This window comes from Postia placenta (genome assembly GCF_002117355.1).
Source record: "Postia placenta MAD-698-R-SB12 unplaced genomic scaffold POSPLAscaffold_19, whole genome shotgun sequence".
Classification (NCBI taxonomy): Eukaryota; Fungi; Basidiomycota; class Agaricomycetes; order Polyporales; family Adustoporiaceae; genus Rhodonia; species Rhodonia placenta.
The window spans coordinates 151,306-173,194 of NW_020169850.1; the positions used below are offsets into that span (position 1 = coordinate 151,306).

General features: G+C 53.3%; 8 protein-coding genes across 8 annotated transcripts; 5 read left to right on the forward strand and 3 right to left on the reverse strand.

Moving 5' to 3' along the window:
- Positions 1-90: 90 nt before the first annotated feature.
- POSPLADRAFT_1050174 (hypothetical protein) lies at positions 91-3,374 on the forward strand (the record flags this gene model as incomplete). Its single annotated transcript, XM_024479932.1, has 8 exons — positions 91-223; positions 301-795; positions 848-1,128; positions 1,899-1,977; positions 2,331-2,332; positions 2,948-2,991; positions 3,137-3,172; positions 3,227-3,374. 8 exons carry the CDS (start codon positions 91-93, stop codon positions 3,372-3,374), a joined length of 1,218 nt encoding a protein of 405 aa, XP_024333897.1.
- Positions 3,375-3,900: 526 nt separating this feature from the next.
- POSPLADRAFT_1061805 (hypothetical protein) lies at positions 3,901-4,251 on the reverse strand (the record flags this gene model as incomplete). The annotated part of the gene is made up of 3 exons (XM_024481433.1): positions 3,901-3,914; positions 3,979-4,029; positions 4,083-4,251. The coding sequence occupies 3 exons, from the start codon at positions 4,249-4,251 to the stop codon at positions 3,901-3,903; spliced, it is 234 nt and encodes a 77-aa protein (XP_024333898.1).
- Positions 4,252-5,282: 1,031 nt separating this feature from the next.
- Positions 5,283-5,942, forward strand: POSPLADRAFT_1067890 (hypothetical protein; the record flags this gene model as incomplete). The annotated part of the gene is made up of 1 exon (XM_024482242.1): positions 5,283-5,942. The coding sequence occupies one exon, from the start codon at positions 5,283-5,285 to the stop codon at positions 5,940-5,942; it is 660 nt and encodes a 219-aa protein (XP_024333899.1).
- Positions 5,943-6,983: 1,041 nt separating this feature from the next.
- POSPLADRAFT_1157435 (hypothetical protein) lies at positions 6,984-10,126 on the reverse strand (the record flags this gene model as incomplete). Its single annotated transcript, XM_024487183.1, has 9 exons — positions 6,984-7,094; positions 7,127-7,290; positions 7,347-7,373; positions 7,623-7,977; positions 8,279-8,511; positions 8,951-9,362; positions 9,414-9,627; positions 9,704-9,851; positions 9,907-10,126. 9 exons carry the CDS (start codon positions 10,124-10,126, stop codon positions 6,984-6,986), a joined length of 1,884 nt encoding a protein of 627 aa, XP_024333900.1.
- Positions 10,127-10,979: 853 nt separating this feature from the next.
- POSPLADRAFT_1157618 (hypothetical protein) lies at positions 10,980-13,858 on the forward strand (the record flags this gene model as incomplete). The annotated part of the gene is made up of 15 exons (XM_024487218.1): positions 10,980-11,196; positions 11,229-11,267; positions 11,318-11,355; positions 11,420-11,526; positions 11,584-11,665; positions 11,943-12,090; positions 12,143-12,360; positions 12,411-12,440; positions 12,501-12,538; positions 12,587-12,722; positions 12,782-13,285; positions 13,340-13,416; positions 13,465-13,576; positions 13,716-13,771; positions 13,825-13,858. 15 exons carry the CDS (start codon positions 10,980-10,982, stop codon positions 13,856-13,858), a joined length of 1,836 nt encoding a protein of 611 aa, XP_024333901.1.
- Positions 13,859-14,251: 393 nt separating this feature from the next.
- Positions 14,252-15,328, reverse strand: POSPLADRAFT_1157500 (hypothetical protein; the record flags this gene model as incomplete). The annotated part of the gene is made up of 1 exon (XM_024487194.1): positions 14,252-15,328. One exon carries the CDS (start codon positions 15,326-15,328, stop codon positions 14,252-14,254), a length of 1,077 nt encoding a protein of 358 aa, XP_024333902.1.
- Positions 15,329-15,919: 591 nt separating this feature from the next.
- POSPLADRAFT_1186016 (hypothetical protein) lies at positions 15,920-17,200 on the forward strand (the record flags this gene model as incomplete). Its single annotated transcript, XM_024489194.1, has 4 exons — positions 15,920-16,514; positions 16,573-16,707; positions 16,931-17,107; positions 17,149-17,200. The coding sequence occupies exons 1-4, from the start codon at positions 16,255-16,257 to the stop codon at positions 17,198-17,200; spliced, it is 624 nt and encodes a 207-aa protein (XP_024333903.1). The 5' UTR covers positions 15,920-16,254.
- Positions 17,201-19,039: 1,839 nt separating this feature from the next.
- On the forward strand, positions 19,040-20,588 carry POSPLADRAFT_1157283 (hypothetical protein; the record flags this gene model as incomplete). The annotated part of the gene is made up of 7 exons (XM_024487160.1): positions 19,040-19,126; positions 19,175-19,207; positions 19,282-19,497; positions 19,907-20,050; positions 20,114-20,255; positions 20,318-20,335; positions 20,386-20,588. 7 exons carry the CDS (start codon positions 19,040-19,042, stop codon positions 20,586-20,588), a joined length of 843 nt encoding a protein of 280 aa, XP_024333904.1.
- Between the last annotated feature and the right edge of the window lie 1,301 nt (positions 20,589-21,889).

Here is a 21,889-nt window from a genome sequence, read left to right on the forward strand (position 1 = left end):
CTTTCCATTTCTCCCCGTTTCGTGGCTACTACTGTGACCGTTCCTTGACGCTCCTTGATTTCTCAACCGGTGGTAGCTGCGTGCGCCGCCATGTCTTTTAACACCTATGCTGTCTACGATGATCAGAGCGGCCACTTCCGGTACTCAGGGGCATGGATACACTATACCCTCAGCGGAAACGAGCAGCTCTGGAACTCAACACTCAGCTCAGCTCCTGACAATCGTTGCACGTTCAGTTTCGACTTCAATGGCAAGTCATGCTGCCTACTCTGCACTGGACACGCTAATGTGTCATTACAGCGACCGTGCTCGGTGTCTACGGGACCATCCTGCCCGCGAATGGAACCACGCGACCCATCTCGTCCTATTCCATCGACGGCGCGTCCCCGTCGACCTTCGAGCCGCCCGACAACATCACCACGCGGCAGGACAACCAGCTCTTCTTCGTGTCGGACGAGCTTTCATCAGGCCAGCACACCCTCACCGTCTCGATCAACCAGGTCAACCTGCACGACCCGGTTCTGATAGACTATATCCTCATCGCAAGCGAGACGAGTGGCAATGCAGGCCAGGCGACGGAAACGTACAGAACGACATCCCTTGCGGGGCTCCCGACGACGTCTGCCCAGGCGGACGCGCTTGCAGCCAGCAGCGGCCCACCCGCGGGTCCGATCATTGGCGGTGTAGTGGGCGGGGTCGCGGTGCTTGTGGCAGCTGCACTCGTCGTGTACTTCTTCTGGTACCGCCGACGACACAACGGGTACTACTACCACCCTGCAGACGACATCGACCACGGTACGTGCGGATCGCTTGGCTGGCGGTGCACGCTTGCTGACGCGGTACGCAGACGGGAAGCCGTTTGCAGCGACGCCTTACAACGTGGTAGGGGGAGGGACGTCCCTGCTATTCGAGGCATCAATCAACGAGTCCAGCCTTGCGACTGAAATGCCGTCTACAGCGAATGCGATGCTCATGCACCAAGTGTCTACTTCAGGCTCAGCCACCGCATCTCGTCGGGGCTCTGTACCTCCGCCTGCCGCCTCCTCCTCTACTCGAGCGATGAGCAAGGCAGAGTCCGCTGGTATTCAGTCGGCGCTCCCACGGACAGTATACCATACAGATGCCGGTGTGCGATTCCGCGCTGGTGGGCATGATATCCCTACGGAAGCGCCGCCTGTGTACACGGAGAACTGACCTAGGTGCACTGCCCTCGGCGTGGATTGGTGGGGAGTCGACCTCATCTTTCGTTTGAGAGTACGGGACCAGTCTATCTTCTCTATATGCTCGTATATTATTGGGACGTCTTTACTTCTGACGGTGGATTTGGTGTCAAGGACATTGCCAGCCTGTACCATATTCGCCCTACGGCTTGCGCGAATTGCACTCGTTCAGATTTACTTGCGTGGCATGAAACCACCTACGGTTCAGGTGCAACTCAGTAACACGACGCAACACACACACCCAGCAAAAACCAGCTATGCTGTGCAACCGACATCTCAAATTCGGGATGTAGAATACTGTGCAAGTAGGTGATATGACTTCCTGAGCGCTGTTCGAAGCTGATGTAATGACAAATAGAACTGGCAGATTCAAAGAAAGTCCACACCCTGAGACACTGCAGATAGAATTGAAAAGAATATCGGAAGGGCCCCTCACCCCCGACGTGTAGTCAGGATAGGTGATGTCACCGCCGACTCAGGCCATTTGCTATCACCATTATTAGGCAATCAACACACTGGAAAAACAACCTCTCATACACCCCAGTGCGGCGATAGCATGCCCACGTCCTAGAGACAGGAAGCGTACGGATGATGGATGCTGTGTTCTGTGGATAGTTTGGCGCTGTGGTGGCCGACATATATGTCGAGTCCTGCCGACTGCTGAACTGGCTCGCCCAGTCGTGCGGCCCACTGTCGACCGCTATGCTTGTCTTAGCAACGTCCGCCAATTCCGTCCTTGCTGCGCGTGCCCTCACAGGTATGTCGATCGCGTTCGACTGCTCCTGGCTATCTTTAGTCACTGATCACGCTATCATAGCTGTTTCCTTGACCATCTATGTTTGGGACCACTTACTGAACATCGCCGATGAGGTTGAATTGGTCTGGCGGCAACCCTGGTCAGTTGTGCCGGTCTTCTTGACGTTCAATCGGTATGCTGGGGAGATTGGCGTGATGTTTGTCGCATACGGTGAGACTCCAATGAACCCGTTTTCCCTCATTCGCCAATCTGCAGCCATGCGGAAGCCGTGGGATGGTGGTCCACAGAGTTGACCGAAGGAGTAGGTGGTTCATACATCACATGCGACTCACTCGTATGAACAGTTTTAACAGGTGTAAGCGGCGACTCTGGCGCTGGTTACGAATTCATTCTGACACGCACCAAGGTGTCAGGCCCTCGCCGCCATCATCAGCGTATATTGTGTCATCAATAGCGCCTCTACACAATGTCAGTGCAGCCGCTTACAGACGATCCCGCGCTAAAGCTGAGTTACAGTCACCTTACTGCTCTACCTCTATAATATCTGGGATAGCAGCAGAACCACGCGCCGTCTCCTCACGTACGGCTTCGTGGTTTGCTTCAGCATCTCCCTCGTGTTCGCCGCTGTCAGCCTGCATGACGTCTGGGGTATTGCGTCGCACATCTCCTTTTTTGCCGTCCAAAGCTCACGTCGTGCAGGATCCATCACACCGTTTCCGAAGCCCCGCTTTTGCGCAGTATCGCACATGCCGAAATACTCGATCGGGATGTGGGGCGGACTCGTGAGGATCCTCGCGCGTAGCGACGTACCAGTTATGCTCACCCACACATGCTCCGTCCAGATATTGTACGACTTCTACGTCCTTGTGCTGATCGTGGTGAACGCGCTGCAGAGGCCGCGCCGGCACGACTCGGAGATCATTGGGAACCTGTTCCGAGATGGCGGGTACATGTTCATGGTATGTGGCAGCGCGCGCTCATGCTCGTGTGTGCTGTTCTAAGCGACGCCCGCAGGTGTGCTTCAGTAGGTCGCGACGTCGGTCTATCGTGTGCAGTCCCTTGAAGTCTGTCCGCAGTGCTCCGGCTACTGCAGTTTATCTCCAGCATGCCTGCAAACGTATGTACTCTGTTATTATCGACGATACGATGGCTGAGGCAGTGTCTTGAAGAACGCGCCCTTGGACGTCGTGCCGGTGTGCGTTCAGCTTCCGTCTCACTAAGTACAGACGCTCTGCTGACTGCACAGCAGCGTTGCATGGGTTCTTGACAGCGTGGTCAGCTATAGGCTATTCCTCAGAACTAAGGCCATCGAGCTCAATGCCACCAAGGCCCCTGTCGTTGGCGCTAAAGAAGCTTCTGTCTATGTGTATGAGGAGGTTGATGTCGAGATGATGTGAATGTTTGCGGTCCCTTACAGTCTCGCCCGGAATTTGGACGTCTGAGCTCGTTGCCCTCTTGGTCTTATATATACCACGATTGAATGATCCAAGTCAAGCGTAACAAGAAGTCAGAAATGTTTGACCCAGTTGTACAATCAGAACATTATCAGAATCCCTTGCTCTGTATGAGCCAGGCAAGATACGCAGCAACCTAGCTGTTTTTGAGATCTTACAGCCCGTTTTCAGTTTCAGTCAGTCGCCAACGTTTCGGATGATGTTTATACAACACGCCGTTGCTTTTCGTTTTTTTTTTCGGAAGGTGATGTATGAGACGTTCAGATGTGGGTTCGGGTTCGATTGCCTCGAGCAATTGCAAGTATTTACAGCACTTGAAGTCGATGCTCTGCAAACATCTACCTCAAGGGCCGGTCCTACCATCAACAGATTCAAATTTCGCGAGACACTGCACTCATCATGTATCCATTGTCGTTTCATCGATACATGTGGCAGCCATCGCGCCGTTTCGCCCCTCCAGCACTGCCCCTTACATAACAGGATCTACAGCGCATCCCAGCATCAGCTACGGCACCCCTCCTTCGCGCGGTATACATGGACAACCTACCTCTCACAGGCTTCGGGTCGCCAGACGCACCGCGGCCCTTCGTGTCGAATGCTGCACACCGCGCGTCAGCCTCCGTTGTGTCGGCGCGCGCGACGCCCGCTCACCTGCAGGGTCTCGCGTCGCCGCGCCCGCGCGCTTGTTTGCGCCGGGCTCGCGCGCAGGGTTGCGCTGCGCCTCACGCTGCGTGAGGTCGTCGTCGTCGATCTTCTGTGTTACCTCGGGCGGGAACTGGTCGACGGGCTCGGTGCCTGTGAAGTTCTTCGTCGTTGCCATTGTGAACGTCGATGGGGATCAGGAGAGGGAGGAGTGCTGAGGTTGTGAGTGGGTGGGTGAGTGGTTGTGAGGGGGAAGGTCAATGCGGGATGGGTTATATGGAAAGAGGATGGGTGGGCGGCGTCATACCGAAGATGAGATGACGTCATGGCTGGCGTCGCAACTGCAAGAGGAAGCAGACGCACCAAGTTTAGTACGTCATCCATACGAGAACCGTCGGGCGGTTGCGGAGTAGTTGGGCATAATATCAACAAAAAGATAATGTTTTGTGCGTGAGGAGTCTTGGGCAAGCATGTGTCAGCGCCAGCTTCTTTGGCAACAGGTTTCTCAATGTTGGGGGCGATCAAAAGAATATGGGATGCGTGAAATTATATATCGTCTGGACTTGTCTGTTTTACCGTTTTCAACCATGGAGGTATGTGGTGAGGAAGGAAGCCCTGCTTCTCGGCGGGTTGCGCGGCGGCCTGATACAATGATATGACGGTATCCTGAAGCGGACATACAGACATGATGTAACTCTGTTGGTCGATAATTCATACATGAGGTTTGGGCCCGAGACAGATGTATATGAAGAATGCCTGAAGAGATTTCAGTAACGTCTACACACGAGCATATCGCCAAAGTAAGAATACAACCCACCTCTGTGCCCTGATAGCCATGAGTTCACGTCAAGTCTGCGATCGTTTTTCTGTGCAAGCTTTTAGACAATCCCAGCTATGAGCGCATCTAAAAAGATGAGGACGACATGCTTATGTATTCTGAGGAGCAGTACATGTCGAGGTCGAGCAAGGAGATCACAAGTAAATTGTCACAGAATAAGATAGGCACGTGATTTGTGACGGTCGCGTTGACCTCTGCGGTACTCATGGCTAGACTTGGAGGGTACCGTCCTGTCCAGCCAGCTCCTGCTTTGTCCCCTCACTCACCGTCATGCCCGCCTCTCTCCGCCCTGTCTGCCCCGCTTTGTCTCCCTCAGTGCCCATATAAAGCGCCCTCGCTTATCTTCGTGTTCCTAATCCCCCGCACTTGCAATGTCCACGAACATCGAGCTCGCCATCTCCTCCCTCCTCCAGCGCGGCCTCCCCATATCCGTCTCAAACGTCCTCCTGGCCTACCTCCGCATCCTCGGCTATGCGCCGCCCGACGCGACCGACGTCTCCGTCCCGCACGAGGCCGTCGTCGCCTTCGAGCACGCTCTCGACAAGGAGCCCCGCGCTACTGCGACCAGTAATGCGTTCCGCCCCCGCGCACATCTCCCCGAGATCACACAGCTCCGCAAGGACTACTGGCGCGAGCGCCTCGCCGCGCCCCCCGCCGCGCGCTGCACGTGCCCGTCCTGCGGGCACGTCGTGTCCTACCGCCGGGACATGCCCAAAGAGTCGGATGACGAGTGCGAGCCGATATCGGTGCCTGCGCCGAAGAAGCGCGTGAAGCGTTCTCCCCGTAGGTCGTGCACTGTTCTGCCCTCTGCGACGATTGCTGACCGCGGTCGGCACTGTAGGGAAGGCCCAGGCGAAACGGGCAGCGGCGCGCCGTGGGGTGGCGTTCGCGAAGGGGCCGCTGGATCCGTACGCCCCGTCGACGAGCACATGCATCTCATGACTCTGTGTTCCATTTCTGTTGCGCGGCATACCGCACCTGGCGATAACTATGAGGCTGGTGGCCGGCCGTTTCGGAGTCTGATGTGCTAGTCGTGCATGGCCACCGAGGGCGTGCATGTTAGACGAAGGCGAGCTGTCGAGTCGTTCTCCAGCGCGTCGTCATCAGATTGATTGAGGGTTGAGGCCTCTTCCATCATAGCCCGATTCCCTTCTGTCTTCGTCATAGGAGGACTAACCCGTCGGGGGTCATCCTTGAATTCGCCGATTGTGAGCCCTTTGATGTCTGCCAGCATGTGTCCGAAATCTTTCATCATACGCACGGCGACTTTATGAGCGACTATGTGAATGATGGGAGCGAGTTTCTCTTCGACGTGTCTGTATCGATCTTTCAATCGACGTCGCATCGTGTCAAGAAGATAACCGGCTGGCCGTACGACTGCGTGAAGATGAATCACTTCTTTTTTGAATTCCCCGTCTAGTGCGATCGCCCGTAGTCTCTCAGCTCGTGTCCAGAACAGCTACGATGCATAAAACAGCTGCATGTTATAGCTTCCCTTGAGTTCGGCATACATCGACGGCTTCACACCATTGACAAGGACGACCACTTTATTGAGCACAAAGTATGTGCACAACCACCAGAGAGACTCGACGTCATGCAGAGGGTTGTACATGACGTCCACTTCAACCGCCATGAAGTCTTGCGTACCCTAGATCAAGTAGATATTGTCAATTTTCGCTACATAAGTATCTACAGACCGCAGGATTACAGCAAAACCAATATTGATAGACCTCCCTCGCGAAAAGTACAGATAGGCGGCATGGAGCATAACGGCGCTTCGGCACCTCGGGGCGACGTGCACTCATTCCTCAAAGGTTGTTCGCGGCAGCCATATGAAGTAATCCACACCAATGCCTCAATATTCGTCTGTTTGTCGAGGTCTACCCCGTTTGTTTCCGCAAGCAACGGCAGACAGCGATGAACCCTGCACTCTACTGTGACGCGACGCGAGTAGCTTCTGATCATCAGCCATGGAGCGAGACATGTATACAACAATTCTTTCTGAGCAGGATGCATATATCGTCGATTACCGACCATGGTCGGCAGACGAGGGGGATAGAGCAAGCGTCTACTCAATAGCCCGTCTCTGGATCGGCTGCCCGTCGCCGTCTCTGCACCACTGCCGACTCCTGCCGCGAGCTTCTGCCCCACTTTGCCGGAATGTATACTTTGCGAGGGGAGGTCTATCAATATTGGTTTTTCTGTAAAGACGCACCGTACGCATCTCATGAGGCTCGCTCTCAGTATCGCCAAACCTCGTTGCATATTCGAAATCAGCCACCTTTCCTACAATTGTACCATCAGGGAGCTGTTCAGCGAGCACGTTTCCAGAACTGATGTCACGATGGATCCAACCGGCACCATGTATAATATTGAAGACTGGAAAGGGCAGCAAGATGAGACCAGTGTCCGTGCATAGAACGAGGACTACTCACCTTCAAGGGCGTCAATCAAGACATGGACTATATCTTCCAGTGACGTCAAGTCGTATATCCGAACGCAAACCTCCTTGTAGACTTAATGCGATAGTGCACACGCGGATGGTGCAAACGAGGCGCCGGAGTTGAGGGCCTCTGTTGCGGCGCATGTGAACGATGGTGCCCCGTGCCAGCATTCGATGGGAAACTTGATTCTGTGCTCTTTATATTCTCGCTACTGATGCCATCCTCACGCAGTTCTTGGAGCTTGAAGCTACCGTGGTCAGGCGAAACGTCGAGTCCCCGCCCAATATCCATCGGGAGTGATATCTCCTTTCGCTTTCAGCTTCTCGATCGTCTTGCTAACACTCAGGCCTCTGCGCACTTTAGGAACGAGGGCGCTTAAGAAGTATTCCACAGAGACCTCTGAGATTGTCTCGCCAATGTCTTCGATGACAGCTTTGCGTCGGGCATTGGTGTTGCCTTGAAGACATGCATCCGTGCTAGTGGCCTTTCGTACAAGAGGTGTTTCGCTCAGCTTAGTGTGCATAACTTGTCGATGAACAGGGGATTCTGGCTTACACTCCATAGTGAACGCGGGTCTTCGATTGAGGTAGTTTGCCGCGTCTCTTATATGTAGGAATCGTGGCTGACAAGAGGTGGGCGAAACCGCAATTTGCCACAGTGAGCATTGAAAGGACCCCGAAAGTAGGGTAAGGGTGCTGGGAGACAGCCACAAACGCGTCGGTCACGTGTCGGCAACGCAAAGCTGATGCGCACGCAGCGCCGTTATGAAACTTGACTACATGCACTCGGAGACATCTGACGCCGTGGGGTAATCATCAGACGTGAACGAGATCCCTGCCTCGTTGCTCGGATCTCGCGCGCACGGAGCGACTGACAACATAAACTCAATCATTATCGCGGGGAGCGTGCATCAAGACACTGACTGACAGATACCAGGGTGTGCAGCGACACAGCAATCCGAGGTCGTTCGCTCTAGGCGGCCGCACAAACAACTGATGGTGCCGTACGTCGATTCCGACCGAACGGCACAGCGCAACAAGCCATCCTACACGACAGGCGGCGAGGCAGGCGTCAGCTCCTGCAGCTCGTGATACTGCACGCCATCGGTGTTCGCGCGCCGCGGCTGCGACCGCGACCGCAACCGCGAGGCCGCCCGCTGGCGCAGCGTCGGGCTCGCGCTGCGCATCCGGTTCCACACGGCTCGCGGGGTCGCCAGCCAGCTCGACGTGGCAGAGTCCTCGGGCTCTGGCTCTGGCTCTGGCTCGGGCCCGTGGTCCGGGTGCGCCAGCAGCGCCTGCTCCTCAGTGGCTCGCGCACGCCCTCGCGCGCGCGCGCGCGCTCAGCCTTGCGCAGCTCTCCCGGCAGTCTGCAGAGCGCGACAATGATCGACCAGATGGGCGTGAAGGCAAGGAACGCGGCGGTGATCTGTGCGGGCGGGTCAGCGGCGCGCACGACGCGCGAGGGCGCGAGGCGCACCTGGCCGAAGCCGGAGAAGCTGTTCTCTCCGCTATATATGCAGTTCCACTGGATCTGCAACTCGGAAACTAGAGGCGTGTGGGTCGCGCGCGCATACAGACATCGGCGGGAAGACGCACTGACGATATATGACGTCCACAAGATCACCGCGACGACGTTGCCCCACATAAAGACCTGCCCGCGCACGTCGCGCCATGTCGGCACGGCCGCCATCGTAACCCTGTATAGCTGCACAGGCATAGGCGTGTGCGCGCTCTGCATGGAGCTAGCGATAGACGTGATCGTCGAGACCCTCGAGAGGCCCTTGTGCGTCCGCTCGCCGCTAAATACAGCGAGCGCGATCGCGTAGTAGAGCGTCACACTGAGGCAGAATAGCAACCATGCTGGCCATATGGCATAGTCGGCCTCGTTGATGTTCTGTGCGTTGAGCGGGAAATAGAGGATCCATACGATTGTGTCCTGATTGCATGCGGGCTGGCTATAGTCTGGGGCGACGAACAGGAACAGGCCCCACGCCCATTGAAATACGACCTGAGGCGGGGTTAGCGACAGACGTTACAGGCGGAGGTCGCGCGAGCGCACCTGCGATAGGAGTGCGAAGGTGATGGCTGCGCGTTGTCTGTTGTGTGTTTTCCGTCGTTCCTTCCGAGTAAGGTTCTCTTGTAATCCACGCGCGAGCACTGCATCTTCACTCTCCGCCAGGCTTTCCTGGCTTTGGAGGGTACGTGCTCTGCGTGCTTCCGACAGTGGCAAAGGGTGTTTCCACACGGGGAGCATCGGCGCGATAGCCAAAGAGCTGATGGAGGAGAGGGTGGCATAACTAATGCAGACGGCGTCAGAAACGTTGCTGAAGAAACACAGCGCAAACGAACTTTAGAATAAGCGTTGCATGATGCAGGGTCAGACTCGGAGGGGACGCCGCTTTCTGCACGAACGCGGCGATTACAAGAGCAGCGGTTAGGAGGGCGCCCGCCCAGGCACTAGCAGCGGCGTCTTCTGGCGATAGGATGACGAGGAGAGCTAAACAAGCAGGAATCAGAGCATTGCCCGGTTGGATGTGTAAAGCGACACCTACTATTGAAAAGACTTTGAATGTAAAAAGCAGCCCTCACGCCGACGCCTGCGATGTCGGAATTCGGACAAATAATACATGAGGTTCCAATCCCAGATTTGGACTGGCCCGCAACGCATTGCAGCGCCTGATACGTGTCATTGTTCAGGATGCTTTGGCTTACGCCGCATCGAGAGTAGTGTAGGACGAGTCGAGTGGCCAGCAGATAGCTTGTGTTATTCATAGGTAATCTCAATAGCGAGACTGCAGATTGTATGTGTACAAGAAGACCTACATCGCAATGCTTTTATCTCACATCAGTACAAGGGCTTAGCAGTGCACGATGCGTCCCACACAGACCTGGTCCAGTGCAAGGAATTGATCTGTCAAAGAGCCACTCTGACTCGACTCAGGTACTTAATTGTAATGGCGGGTACAGCGCCGGGCGCTGTTGTCGGGATCGGTCACGTCGGGGCGACATTGGCATGAAACGCGAAGATGATGAAGTCCAAGGTACACGTTCCAGGGTGTGTCCAATTAATCAATAGACTAACCGTATCACGCCCTCATCTGTCACCACTTTAGGTTCGTGTTGGCATTGCCGCGAGCGGTGTAAAGTCAAGAAGTTTACGTACCAGACATACGGCGTCTTGAAGATGAGAGTACAATGCGTGAGAGCGCACACCAAGAACATCGAACGCTTGGCATGCGAAGACGTTCTCGCATTATATTCTGAGGTCAGTGTGCGGAGAGAGGTTTATTAGCCAAGATAGAAAAGCCTGTACGCCGCGAATGCACTGCTGATATCTATAGCGCTGGTGTGGCTGCTGGCGCTGTCAACCAATGTCGCTGCCCCTAGTCCAAGTACACAGGATGCTGTATTGGTCTTGATTGAATTCAAGGGCGCCCCGGTCACTGACAGAACCATATCACACCCAAGCCCAAATGAGGCTGCGCCAGCGACTTGTAATTATATTTGAACCTGGGTGAAGGGGCAGCTCGCTGCACGGTTTCTGTGTCGCATCAGCTCCGCCTTTGCCAACCTCTACTTACCCTTGGTTTCTCATCCCTCTGCGACGTGGTCGTGGTCGGAGATCATGTCGGGCACGTCCTCCAGATCTGTGAGGCGTGTTCAGATCCACGATGCGCGGCGTTCGCCGAGTCGAGGACCTCCAATTTCTCGGCGCGTGACTATTGAAGACAAGCCGCCACCTCGTCGAGCGGTACCGCGCATCTCTCAGCGCGTGCTTGCGTTTCAGAAGCAATGGAAGAGCATCAAAGACGACCTTCCACCTCAGCTGTCTCGCCGACATAGTGAGTAATATCATTGAAGAAAGTGTAATTAGTGACGAACTTCACTATGCAAGTCGGCATGATATCTATCGGTTCGTGGTTCCCCGTTATATTTTCTGCAGTTGTTTTTATACTCTTACAGGCGGAGTAGTTGGTACCGGATTGTTTCTGGGATCTGCCGTACGTTCTATATTTACTGGAGAAACGACCGCGATTTAACGTGCCTGTTTTCCCGAATATACAGCAATCCTTGGTCTACGGTGGTCCTCTGGGCGCTCTCCTTGGATATTCGATTATTGGCAGCCTAGTGTACTGCTTATGCGTCTCTATTGGCGAGATGATTGCTTATCTGTACGTGAATTCAGCTGCCTGACTGGTGGTGCTGTCTGACGATTTACATGCGCCCAGTCCGAATGTCGGCGGTGTCGTTGGTATTGCCGACCTGTACGTCGACAAAGCTTTAGGCTTTGCTCTTGGTTGGGCCTCTTGGGTATGTTTAAGTCTTGACACCCGAGCATATTCTCACTGCGAGCATTCAGTACAACTGGAGCGTCACTCTTCGTAAGGGTCTTCGGCGTCCTACTCGTCGCTAGAATGCTCACGAGTATGACTACGTAGCTGCCGAAATCACGGCTGCAGCGCTTACTGTAGGGTATTGGACCTCGCCGTACGTCGTTACGTCGTAAGCGCAATCGTCTGATACTGACATCCCTGACTAGGCCTCCTACTTTGGTCTATATCTTGATAAGCCTCTTCGTAAGCTGTAGAGTTTCATGGCCGCCTCGTCCTACAGTTTCAGTGACAATATTCAACAGCTCGGTATAGCTACGGTGGTGAACATGTTACCCTCGCGAATGTACGGCGAGTTTGAATTCTGGTTCTCGTGCCTGAAGGTCGGAACAATCACTACTCTGTGTGAGTAGTCTTGATTGTATCCCACTGCGATTACATTCACACAATCCGCAAGTCTTGTCCTGTCTCCTTATCGATGTTGGAGCTGGCCATGCACAGGCAATACCACCGACAAGCTCTCACTTGACTCAACACATTCTGTTCAAGAACTGGGACCCACCATTTGCAAATTCCTATCTTGGTATCTGCGGAGTGAAGGGTCAATTCCTTGGGTTCCTAGCAGTGCTAAATCAAGCGGCCTTCTCGTTCTTTGGATCTGAGGTCCCCGGAATTGTAGGTTGCCTGGTTCATGATGTCTCAGGCTACGATTGACATGGATATAGGCAGCGGGCGAGGTTATTGATGCAACGAGAGTATGTTGAGGTCTACCAGAACTAGTGGGCGCTTTAGTTTCGCTGAATCTACTTTGACAGAATGTCCCCCGAGCATTAAAGCGTGTGTGGGTCAGGATGTAAGTATGTTGATGTGATTGATGCATATAATCGCTAAGTCTATTCAGCATTCTGATATACATCTTGAGCATCTTTGCTATCGGGCTCACTGTGCCTCAAACCTATGTGGACCTGAGAGCAAATGCCTCAAATGGGTTTTCATCACCATTTGTTATTGCATTGAGCAGAGCCAAATGGACAGTTGTAAGTGGATGTTACGATGTTCCTGAAAGACCAAATGGTAGTTAAATTCTCATTTTAAGCCTGCCAACTTCATCAATGCCATTATCATGCTTTCGGCCTTCTCAGTAGCCGCTTCTGATATCTATATCGGCAGCCGCTTCATGTTCTTCTTGGCCCGCAGAGGTCATGCTCCCGGGTTTCTAGCTTCACTTTTCAAGTATCCACAGGACAAGACACCAGCTCAAGAATTGGAGGAGGAAGACACTGATAGTGATGAAGAAGAAGAAGAAGACTGGCATTCTGCTGTGGAATCTTTCACTAATGCAGCCATCACTGAACATTCTGAAGAAGAAGCTGCTCAGCACCCTTCATTTTACAAACCATCAATGATTTGGACCATTCCTCTTGCAAGTGTTCTGGTGACAGCATCTGTAGGCTTGCTAGCCTACATGGCCACTTCCAAGTCTTCTAGTGCTGTTTCAGAAACATTTGCTTCTTCAGCTGCTACTGCTACAACTACAGTCATTTGTGGTGTCACTATGGCCTTGTCTACTGACACAAGTGACACTATGGGTGTATCTGAGGTAAATGGGTACCATTAAAGGTCTACAATTAATGATTGATCAATTTGACACTAGGCATTTCAAGTACTTGTGTCAATGGCCAGTGTTGCCTCATTGATCTCATGGTCGGGGATGTTATTCACATACATCAGGTAGGAATCTGTATATATGCTGAATCATTTGGTACTCACATCTGGTAGATGGTATCATGGAACAGTCCATGCAGAAAGAAAATGGTCCACTGGTGATCCCAACAAAGTGCTAGCTCAAATTGACAAGATCAAGGAGCATAGGCACAAATGCCAGCCATATGTGAGGATTTATCAATGAACCCATCACTCACAAACCTAACATCCTACTCAGTTAGCATACTATGCATTTTCCATTTGTGTCATTGTTTTGCTGACAAATGGATGGTATGATAGCTCTCACAATCTCAAGTATGGTCTAGCCACTCACAGCAATCAACATCCAGGAGTGTATTTATACACAACGACTGGAGAATTGGTAAGTATGGGCATATGTGTCTCCAGTCCCATATGAATGACTTAAGTGTCCAGCCACCACTGGCCCGAAGGGATCCTGGGCGAGTGATGAGAGGGTCAGTCAGCCTGTGGCCAAATTCATGGCTGCATATATTCCACTGGTCAGTATGTATATTATTGATTATAGCAAATCACTAACACGCTGTCTTTATAGCCATGTTTTGCCCTTTTAATCATTGGATATAAACTGATATATCAAACTGAAATGGTTTCCTTGGACAGAATGTCATTCCTACGTGGAAATGTACCCGAGCCGTTTCCCGATGATCCGCCGCCAACGACATGGTACGGCAGACTGGGGAGAATGGTGATATAGAGTGGTATCATGCACAGCGGTTTAGAGACGCACAGAGGGGCAGATCAAGTATGTTATATAGTCGAGTGGAGATGCTCTTCGCTACTGTACACTGTTATTTAAATCCATATCAGAAATGCTACCGCATCACACCCAATCTCGCGGCTTCCGGAGCACCTCGATGATCTTCCCTTCTTCACTCCCTTCACCATCGCCGCCGAGGTCGCTCATGTACTCCCACCGCGCCGTCTCCGGCAAGCTCATCAGCACGCTCTCGATCCGCGCGCCCGGTGTCAGCATCCCGAAACGCGTCCCTCGGTCGTACACCAGATTGAACTCGACATATCGTCCGCGGCGGAGCAGCTGCCAACGACGGGCGTGCTCGTCGCTCGGCATGCGCATGCGACGCTCGAGGATCGGGAGGTACGACGGCACGAATGCATCGCCGAGGCTGCGCAGCAGAGTAAAGATCGCGTCAGGGGTGCGGGGGCGCTGCGCGTCCAGATCGCCGAATCGCTTGTGCTGCTCGTCGCAGAGATCGTCGAAGAAGATCCCCCCGATGCCGCGAGCCTCGTTGCGATGGGGAATGAAGAAATACTCGTCGCACCATTTCTTGAAGGTTGGGTATATCGCGGAGCCATGTGGAGCGCATGCGTCCCTGAGTGTAGCGTGGAAGTGTCGCGCGTCCTCCTCGTACAGGTACGACGGCGTGAGGTCGGACCCGCCGCCGAACCACCATGCGACCACCTTGCCCTGCGCGCTTGCAGCCGTGGCCTCCTCTCCACCCTGAGCAGCGGGCTCGGTCACTTCAAAGTAGCGGTAGTTGGCATGCACGGTGGGCGCGTGCGGATTCCTTGGGTGGATGACAAGGCTGATGCCGGCCGCGAAGAACGGGAGACTGCCCTCGAGGCTCGCCATAGAGCCGTGATCGGCGCGCATTTGCTTGACGGCGGCTGGGGGTAGAGTACCGTGGACAATAGAGATGTTGACACCCGCCTTCTCGAGCACGGTGTTCTGCGCGGCGGCAGCGGCCTCGGACGTGGAGGGGTGTGGGACGGCGAAGACGCAGGAGAGACCGCGGCCGCCCTGCTGACGCGTCCAGGCATCGCGCTTGAACGAGGGCGAGCCGGGTTCGAGCTTCTCGAAAGCCGAAACGATTTTCTCCTGGAGGTCAGAGATGTACTCCTCGACCTGTTGGCGCATAGGTTTGGATGTCGACGCCATCGCGATTGGGCGTCGTGGTGGGTTCAAGCAGCGTTTGATACCTGCCGACGACGGGGATTTTTATGTTCGAATGGCGCTGCAGGCCTCGAGCTCGAGGACAGACGAAGTAGAGTCTAGATGTTCTCTTGGGTGGTCCACGGGTGACCAGGCGCGTAGTCGAGGCGCGACGCGTACTTGGCACGTGATGGATCTCAGTTGTCTCTGTGTCCGGTCTTTCAAAAAGACACATACTACCAACTTACAGGAATACTGTTCCAAATGTTATCATACAATCTTCCGATGGCACAGGCAAGTGATTGCACTCTTGTGTTCTCCGAATGAATGTAACTATGGCGTAAAAAGGCCCGAGTGTGAGTGCCGAAATACCTAGCAAGCGGGTGAGATTCTAGCCCCCTCCATCGAGGGTGATTATATGCTCGAGGCAGGCGATATCAAGATGTATGGGACGTCATGCAAGGCACGGGGCGATATGGCGTAGCTATAAGCATTTCAGAACACCGAAGTAGGAAAGCTAGCTACGTGGCCCGATCGGGTTTCTCTTCTTTTCTCTTCTGACATTTGTTAAACACTTAGTATACCGTCGGCCTAACTCTGAACGGCGGTAATGACGGGTTTCATTCACATTCGCAAAGACTTTCGAGATAGATACTCTTGCGGCCTCAGTCAGGCCGCAAACACATCCTCAGTGAAGAATGACACGATAGTCTCCCTTGGACCCAGTCATGTCCTCGGATGTTTTAACACCTCCGCGTCGATGCTCGTGACGCGCGAGGAGGCTCGCCATCAAAGCCACATGGCACAAGGTAACCAGAATACAAAGGACCGAACAATGTGGCGATTGCCACATTCGCCACGTTAGGTGCCTATAACAAAACCCCGCCGGTGGACCAGCCACACGATCATCTTCATCTCACCCTCGACCCACTATGCGCCTCGAGACTGTTCTACATTCCCTACAACAACCAGAAAGAGCAACGACGCCTAAGCCGCCACCCAGCCCGAAGCCGCCATTGGACCCTCTCAAAGTCCTTTCCGCGGTCCCACTACGCGTTTTTTGCGAACCTATATCGCCCGCAAGGCGACGGAGCCCTGTGACCAGACCGTCGCCTCTGCGGAAGGAGGTAGTACCTTCCTTTCTACCTGAACGGCCATTGCTGCCGACCCGCATTTCAAAGCGCAGCTCCTCGTACGTACCGCTGCGCACAATTTAGCACGACGGAGTGATCTGACATTCACCACCGTAGTGGCGGCGCCGGAAGCGAGACCGTCTCTCGTGCATCTCCCCTGCGCCTGAAGCTATCGAACCTCCCTCGAAGAAATGCGTCCGGGACCATAGGCCCTATAGAAAAGCCGGAGCTGACGAAGGCTTCGTATGAAAGGTGTGTGGCCAGTGGCGAGAAAGGAAAGAAGAAATGATGAACCCTCTTCATTGATGACCAGTAGGCGGAACAGACCGTATATTTCTGCTCGTGTGTCAGAGAGAGGCCCATACACTCGTCAACAGGCTCCATTGCCGCAAATTTCCCATTCTGTTTCAGATGAAACGGTGCAGCGATCTAGTGACAGGTCTTCAACGAGTGAGTGCGGAACCATCCTCCACAGCTGCACGTACCGCAAGACGCAAGCCACTCCTTGTGTCGAATCCGAGCAAGATGACGAGGCGTCCGATGACGAGCTGGAGAAGCTGCAAGCACAATTTGGCGCCTGGAAGATGGAAGCAGAGACGTTCACGGAGGAGTACAGAAAGACCCTCGACGAAGCGATGCGAGGCTTTAGCAAGTGAGTGCTGATTGTCTCATGTAAACTATGCCGGATTGCAGTACTCACCAACGACTTCCGACAGATGTGTCCGTCAGCTTCCGGGGCCTTTGAGTAAGTATGAGTGAGTAAAGATGTTCTGACAATGCTTGTTCACTACTCGCGCTATTCGCGCTGATGGCTTTGCTCGTCTCTCATTTCGTCGTCTGTTCGTGTATCTATTCCCATGTCTATGGTATCCCTTCCTTTGTCTCATTCAGCTGCTCATGCGGAGAGCGAGTACCCCAAGGCATAAAGATGCACACCGTAAGGGAAAACACAAGTGGCGTACGCCACCAACGCCACGCCACACGTGACTGACAACACTTGTGGAGTGGCTGGTTCGTGGCTCGCCCATATCTCACCTCGACCTCGACAGCACCCAACGATCGCCTGGTCAGCCCAAAAAATTTCCATCCTCGCGACACACCCTGTTACGAATTCAAGATATGACTAGTATGAACGTCCATCATGAAGCATGGCTGCAGGCACACCGTGAACATCCGTCGCGCTGTGCGTGGGTTTGATCTGCGCAGCACCATTAGCTGAAGTGTTTTTGAACCCCATTTGCAGGCTGCTGCATGGCGAACAATGCATCCCTTTTGTTGTATGATTGGAGTATTTGTTGAGCCGTCCTCATGGCCCGACACATCAAGGTCGTGGAGCACAGCATTTGTGGCTTGGGCAGAGGTGCGGTGTCTTCCCGTCATATAAAAGAGGTGCGTAGAGCATCCATACATCATTTACCTCTACTCTGTACATACAGATCCTCTCAATGTCTCAACCAACATCGCCTTCGCCGAAGCTGAAGCCGAAGTCGAGGCCGAGGTCTCTGTCTCTGTCTCCGTCTCCCATCCCGCCACACCTAGGCGGCGTGAGGAATACACAAAGGCGACGACCGTCCTCTCTGGGAAATTCGGCGCGCCGCCGGCCCTCTCCCCTCAGGGAAAGCTTCACACCCCCTGGCGAGCCACTTAAGCCTAGTCCCACATCGCCACCCCCTGGCGAGCCACCTAAGCCTAATGCCTCATCGCCGAGTTGGCTCGCACGTAAATTCGCGTGAGTTCGCTAATCCGCAGCTCGCCATTGAGGTTGATAGAGCAGGCTGACATATTGTATAGTCCAAGTGGGGCATCCCCTCCGCCGTCGCGAAGGTCCTTGGACAGGTTCAAATATGCAGAGACCCAGGATATGGCGGCGAATTTGGACACCTCCCCGGCTGCTAGTACCCTCGAAAGGTGTGTGGCAGCAAGGCAGAAGAGTGATGAACGCTGATATTTTTCACCGGGAATACAGTATGCCCATAATTGAGAGTCCAACGGAAATGACACCTGAGGAACAACTTAAATGCGACCGACAGTCGCGACCTACTGCGGACGGTCTAGCGGATGGTTCTAGGTATGATGGTGAGTGCTACATCGCGCTTCACAGCGACACAGCTCTCCAACCAGAAATACCACGCGAAGAGCCTGAGGAAGGCGAAAGATCAGGGCATCAGTGCTGAGCCAGGAAGAGAAGATGTGCGGTTGATAATTTGATTTGAGGCTGGCCTGATCTTGCTTGTCAGGATTTTGTTCGTGTGATTCAACGTCTCGCATTCTGTTATATTCATTGCGTATTTATTATGGCTGAGCGACTGGCGCATGCGCTGAATGTGCAAGCCGGATACTCTAATACTACATTCTCGATGATATATCTATTGATTTATTTGTGCTGATATATAACTTGTAACTCACATCCAACCATATTATCCCAACGCCTAGTACTCCACCACGTACTAGGTACAGCCCGTATTGTATGTCGAGGCACGCCAAGTCTCCAATTCAATCGCCCCGTGTGATCGGTGATCTAATCTCGTACTAGGCGAAATGCGGAGTATCCTTGGCGCGTAAAGTCACTTGCTCCTGAATCATCATGAGCTCGTTCCACTCCTCGAACTTATTCGATGTCTCGGGCAAAGTTGTTCTCGTTACAGGGGGCAGCAGAGGCATTGGAAAGATGGTGAGATCATCCGGCCCTTTGTAGAGATATCAACGTCAACGAAATTAGATTGTCCAAGGTTTCGTTGCGAATGGCGCCAAGGTGCGTTGTTGCCGCCGTTGATACCAGCGATGGGTGCATGCTGTGTGCACGGACGCTGATTGATACTGTATCAGGTGTACATCTCGTCGCGCTCGGCGAAAGACTGCGAGGCCACAGCTGCTGAGCTCAACGCGTCAGGCCCAGGCACCTGCATTGCCCTCCCCGCCGACATGCAGAAACTCGAACAAGTGGAGGAGCTACTTCGCACTCTTACTGCTCGAGAACATGCTCTACACGTACTCGTGAACAATGCAGGCGCAGCGTGGGGTGATCCCATTGATGACTATCCGGTACGTCTTATCCTTTGTCACTGGGAAATGCGAGTTTGTCCGGCCATAAATGATTTGTCCGAGACTCTATACGGTATAGCGCGGAGCCAGTCCCTGTTCTCGTTTCAGTCGGCATTTCTTGATAGGTGTCCATCTGGAAGTCTCTCAATGCGAGAGGTGGTCATTCATAACGTGGGATGATCAGCGCACCTTGTGCAGCATACGCTGTTCTACTGGATGCAACACCGGCTAGAAATGCTGTCCTCATGAATGAATCGTGTACTCATCCCTTCGCGTAAGTCGGACTTACGCCAGCATGAACAATGTCTCGTGTGGTCAGCTCATGCTCGTACTCATAACCTCATGGATAGTCAGAGATCGACTGATGTGCAGCTTACGGGGACAAGCACTCACTAGCATATTCCTACAGGACTCTGCTTTCACAAAGCTACTCACTCTCAACGCACAGCGTGTATTTACGCTCACGCAGAAATGCCTACCGCTTCTGCGTGCAGCTGCAGAGCAAGGTGGGAAGGACGGTGATGTCTTCCGAGATCCTGCTCGTATCATCAACGTGAGTACAGTTTAGCTTCCCCACTGTTGCGGACCGGATCTCATAATATCTATGAAAATGTAGATCGGCTCTGTGGAAGGCTTGATAGTGCCTAATCATGAGACATATGCTTATTCTGCTTCCAAAGCAGCACTACATCACCTTAGCAGACATCTCGCCGGCCGCCTGGGATGGGAAGGTATTACTAGCAATACAATTGCGTGCGGTACGCCGCTGTTCTGTTCGTGGCCCGGATCTCGAGTTCACAATACTCTCTACTGTCTTCAGGTCCGTTCGAGAGCAAAAGTACGTCTGAGCCCAGTCGATTCATGATTTCATACTAAACCATCCGATAGTGATGGCTCATACCCTCGACACGCAAGGTGAGATCATCAAGAAACTGATACCCCTCCAGCGCATCGGCACGCCTGTGGATGTCGCAGGTACGGCCCTATTCTTGGCTAGTCGTGCGGGTGCATTTGTGAACGGTGCGACGATCACTGTGGACGGCGGCCAAACGGTAGGCATGCGAATCATGTCACCGCTAGCAAGGCTTTAAAGTGGCTGGAGTGTCCCGGTGCTCATTTCTACCTCATTGCATGAAGCAGTATGGAAACATCCTTACTTCCCTACTCATTACGTGCCCGCTGATCGACGATCCGCAGGCCATTAGCAATTATGAATTACATCCCAAATGCTCTTGCAGTTGTGTGGATACCACGCTATGTAGAGGCACCCGAATCTGACTGTCCATTCATGCGCGGTCATTGCATACAGTCAGCTGACTACGCGCACAGCAAATGGAGATTATTATGTCTGAGCTTGAGCCTAGATAGTCGCGCAGTGTTTGCTAGGAGTGTCTGAAAGCACCGAGGCGGGGTGGTAAGAATTGCAACGCAGCATTTCACTGATTTGTAATATTTTTTATCTCACCAGCAGACTTCTAGCGTTGTGCTTTGCGAGTATTAGGCCCGACGCTAGTGGTCCCATGCCACATTAAGCGGCCAGTCGATTCTGCTCTGATTCCTGTGTCTATTTGTTCGACTCCAATCACTAAAATCATGCGCTGATATTGTTGGCTCCAGGGTTTCTATACCGGGTCGTCTGGATCTCAACGTGCAGTCGTGCATGTGTTATGCGATTGCATCTTCGTCCGCAGGGTGATCAGCCTCGTGTGCACTTGTGGGTCCACCCTATCACGAAGCGTGTTGACATTTACGTGTCAGCAGCACGAACATGCCCACATATGGTCAAGGTGACTTGTGTGAGTAGCTTGAATCGGGATGAATTGGCGGACGACTTGCGGCGTCCCACGGGGCATCTCCTTCTGATGAGAATCACAGCGGGTATGGATTATCGCCGTCCTCTGATCTACAATATCAATGCTTCTTCAGTCCTTTTCGAGAACGATGACTCGGTTTGAGTGCCATCCATTCCTGTACACGTCAAGAGACATGCACATAGTAAATCCGACAGTTCAGGGCATACGCGGTTGAGAATCTCTTGGAAGGACACGGAGAAGCGAAGTCAGTCCGTGCCGAGCTGTGCAAGCTCAATGTATATGGTACGAGTCATAGCACACCGTCCCTCTTCTAGGTGCTCGCGACATGCAGCTTGTGAACATTTCACAAGCGAGGACTCTGGTCAGTAATATTGCAGGCTCGGAACACCCCTGATCGGAGTTTGCGACTGTCCCGATTTGGTGAAAGGTCTCCCCGATATGGAACCATTGACTCACTGTGTGCCACTTCGTACCACGCCCACCACGACCAGCCAGTCCGACTGACCTGATTACAAGCATGCGCATCAGCGAATGATATATGAGGTTCTACGTAATATTCCCAGCTGGCTATGATACTC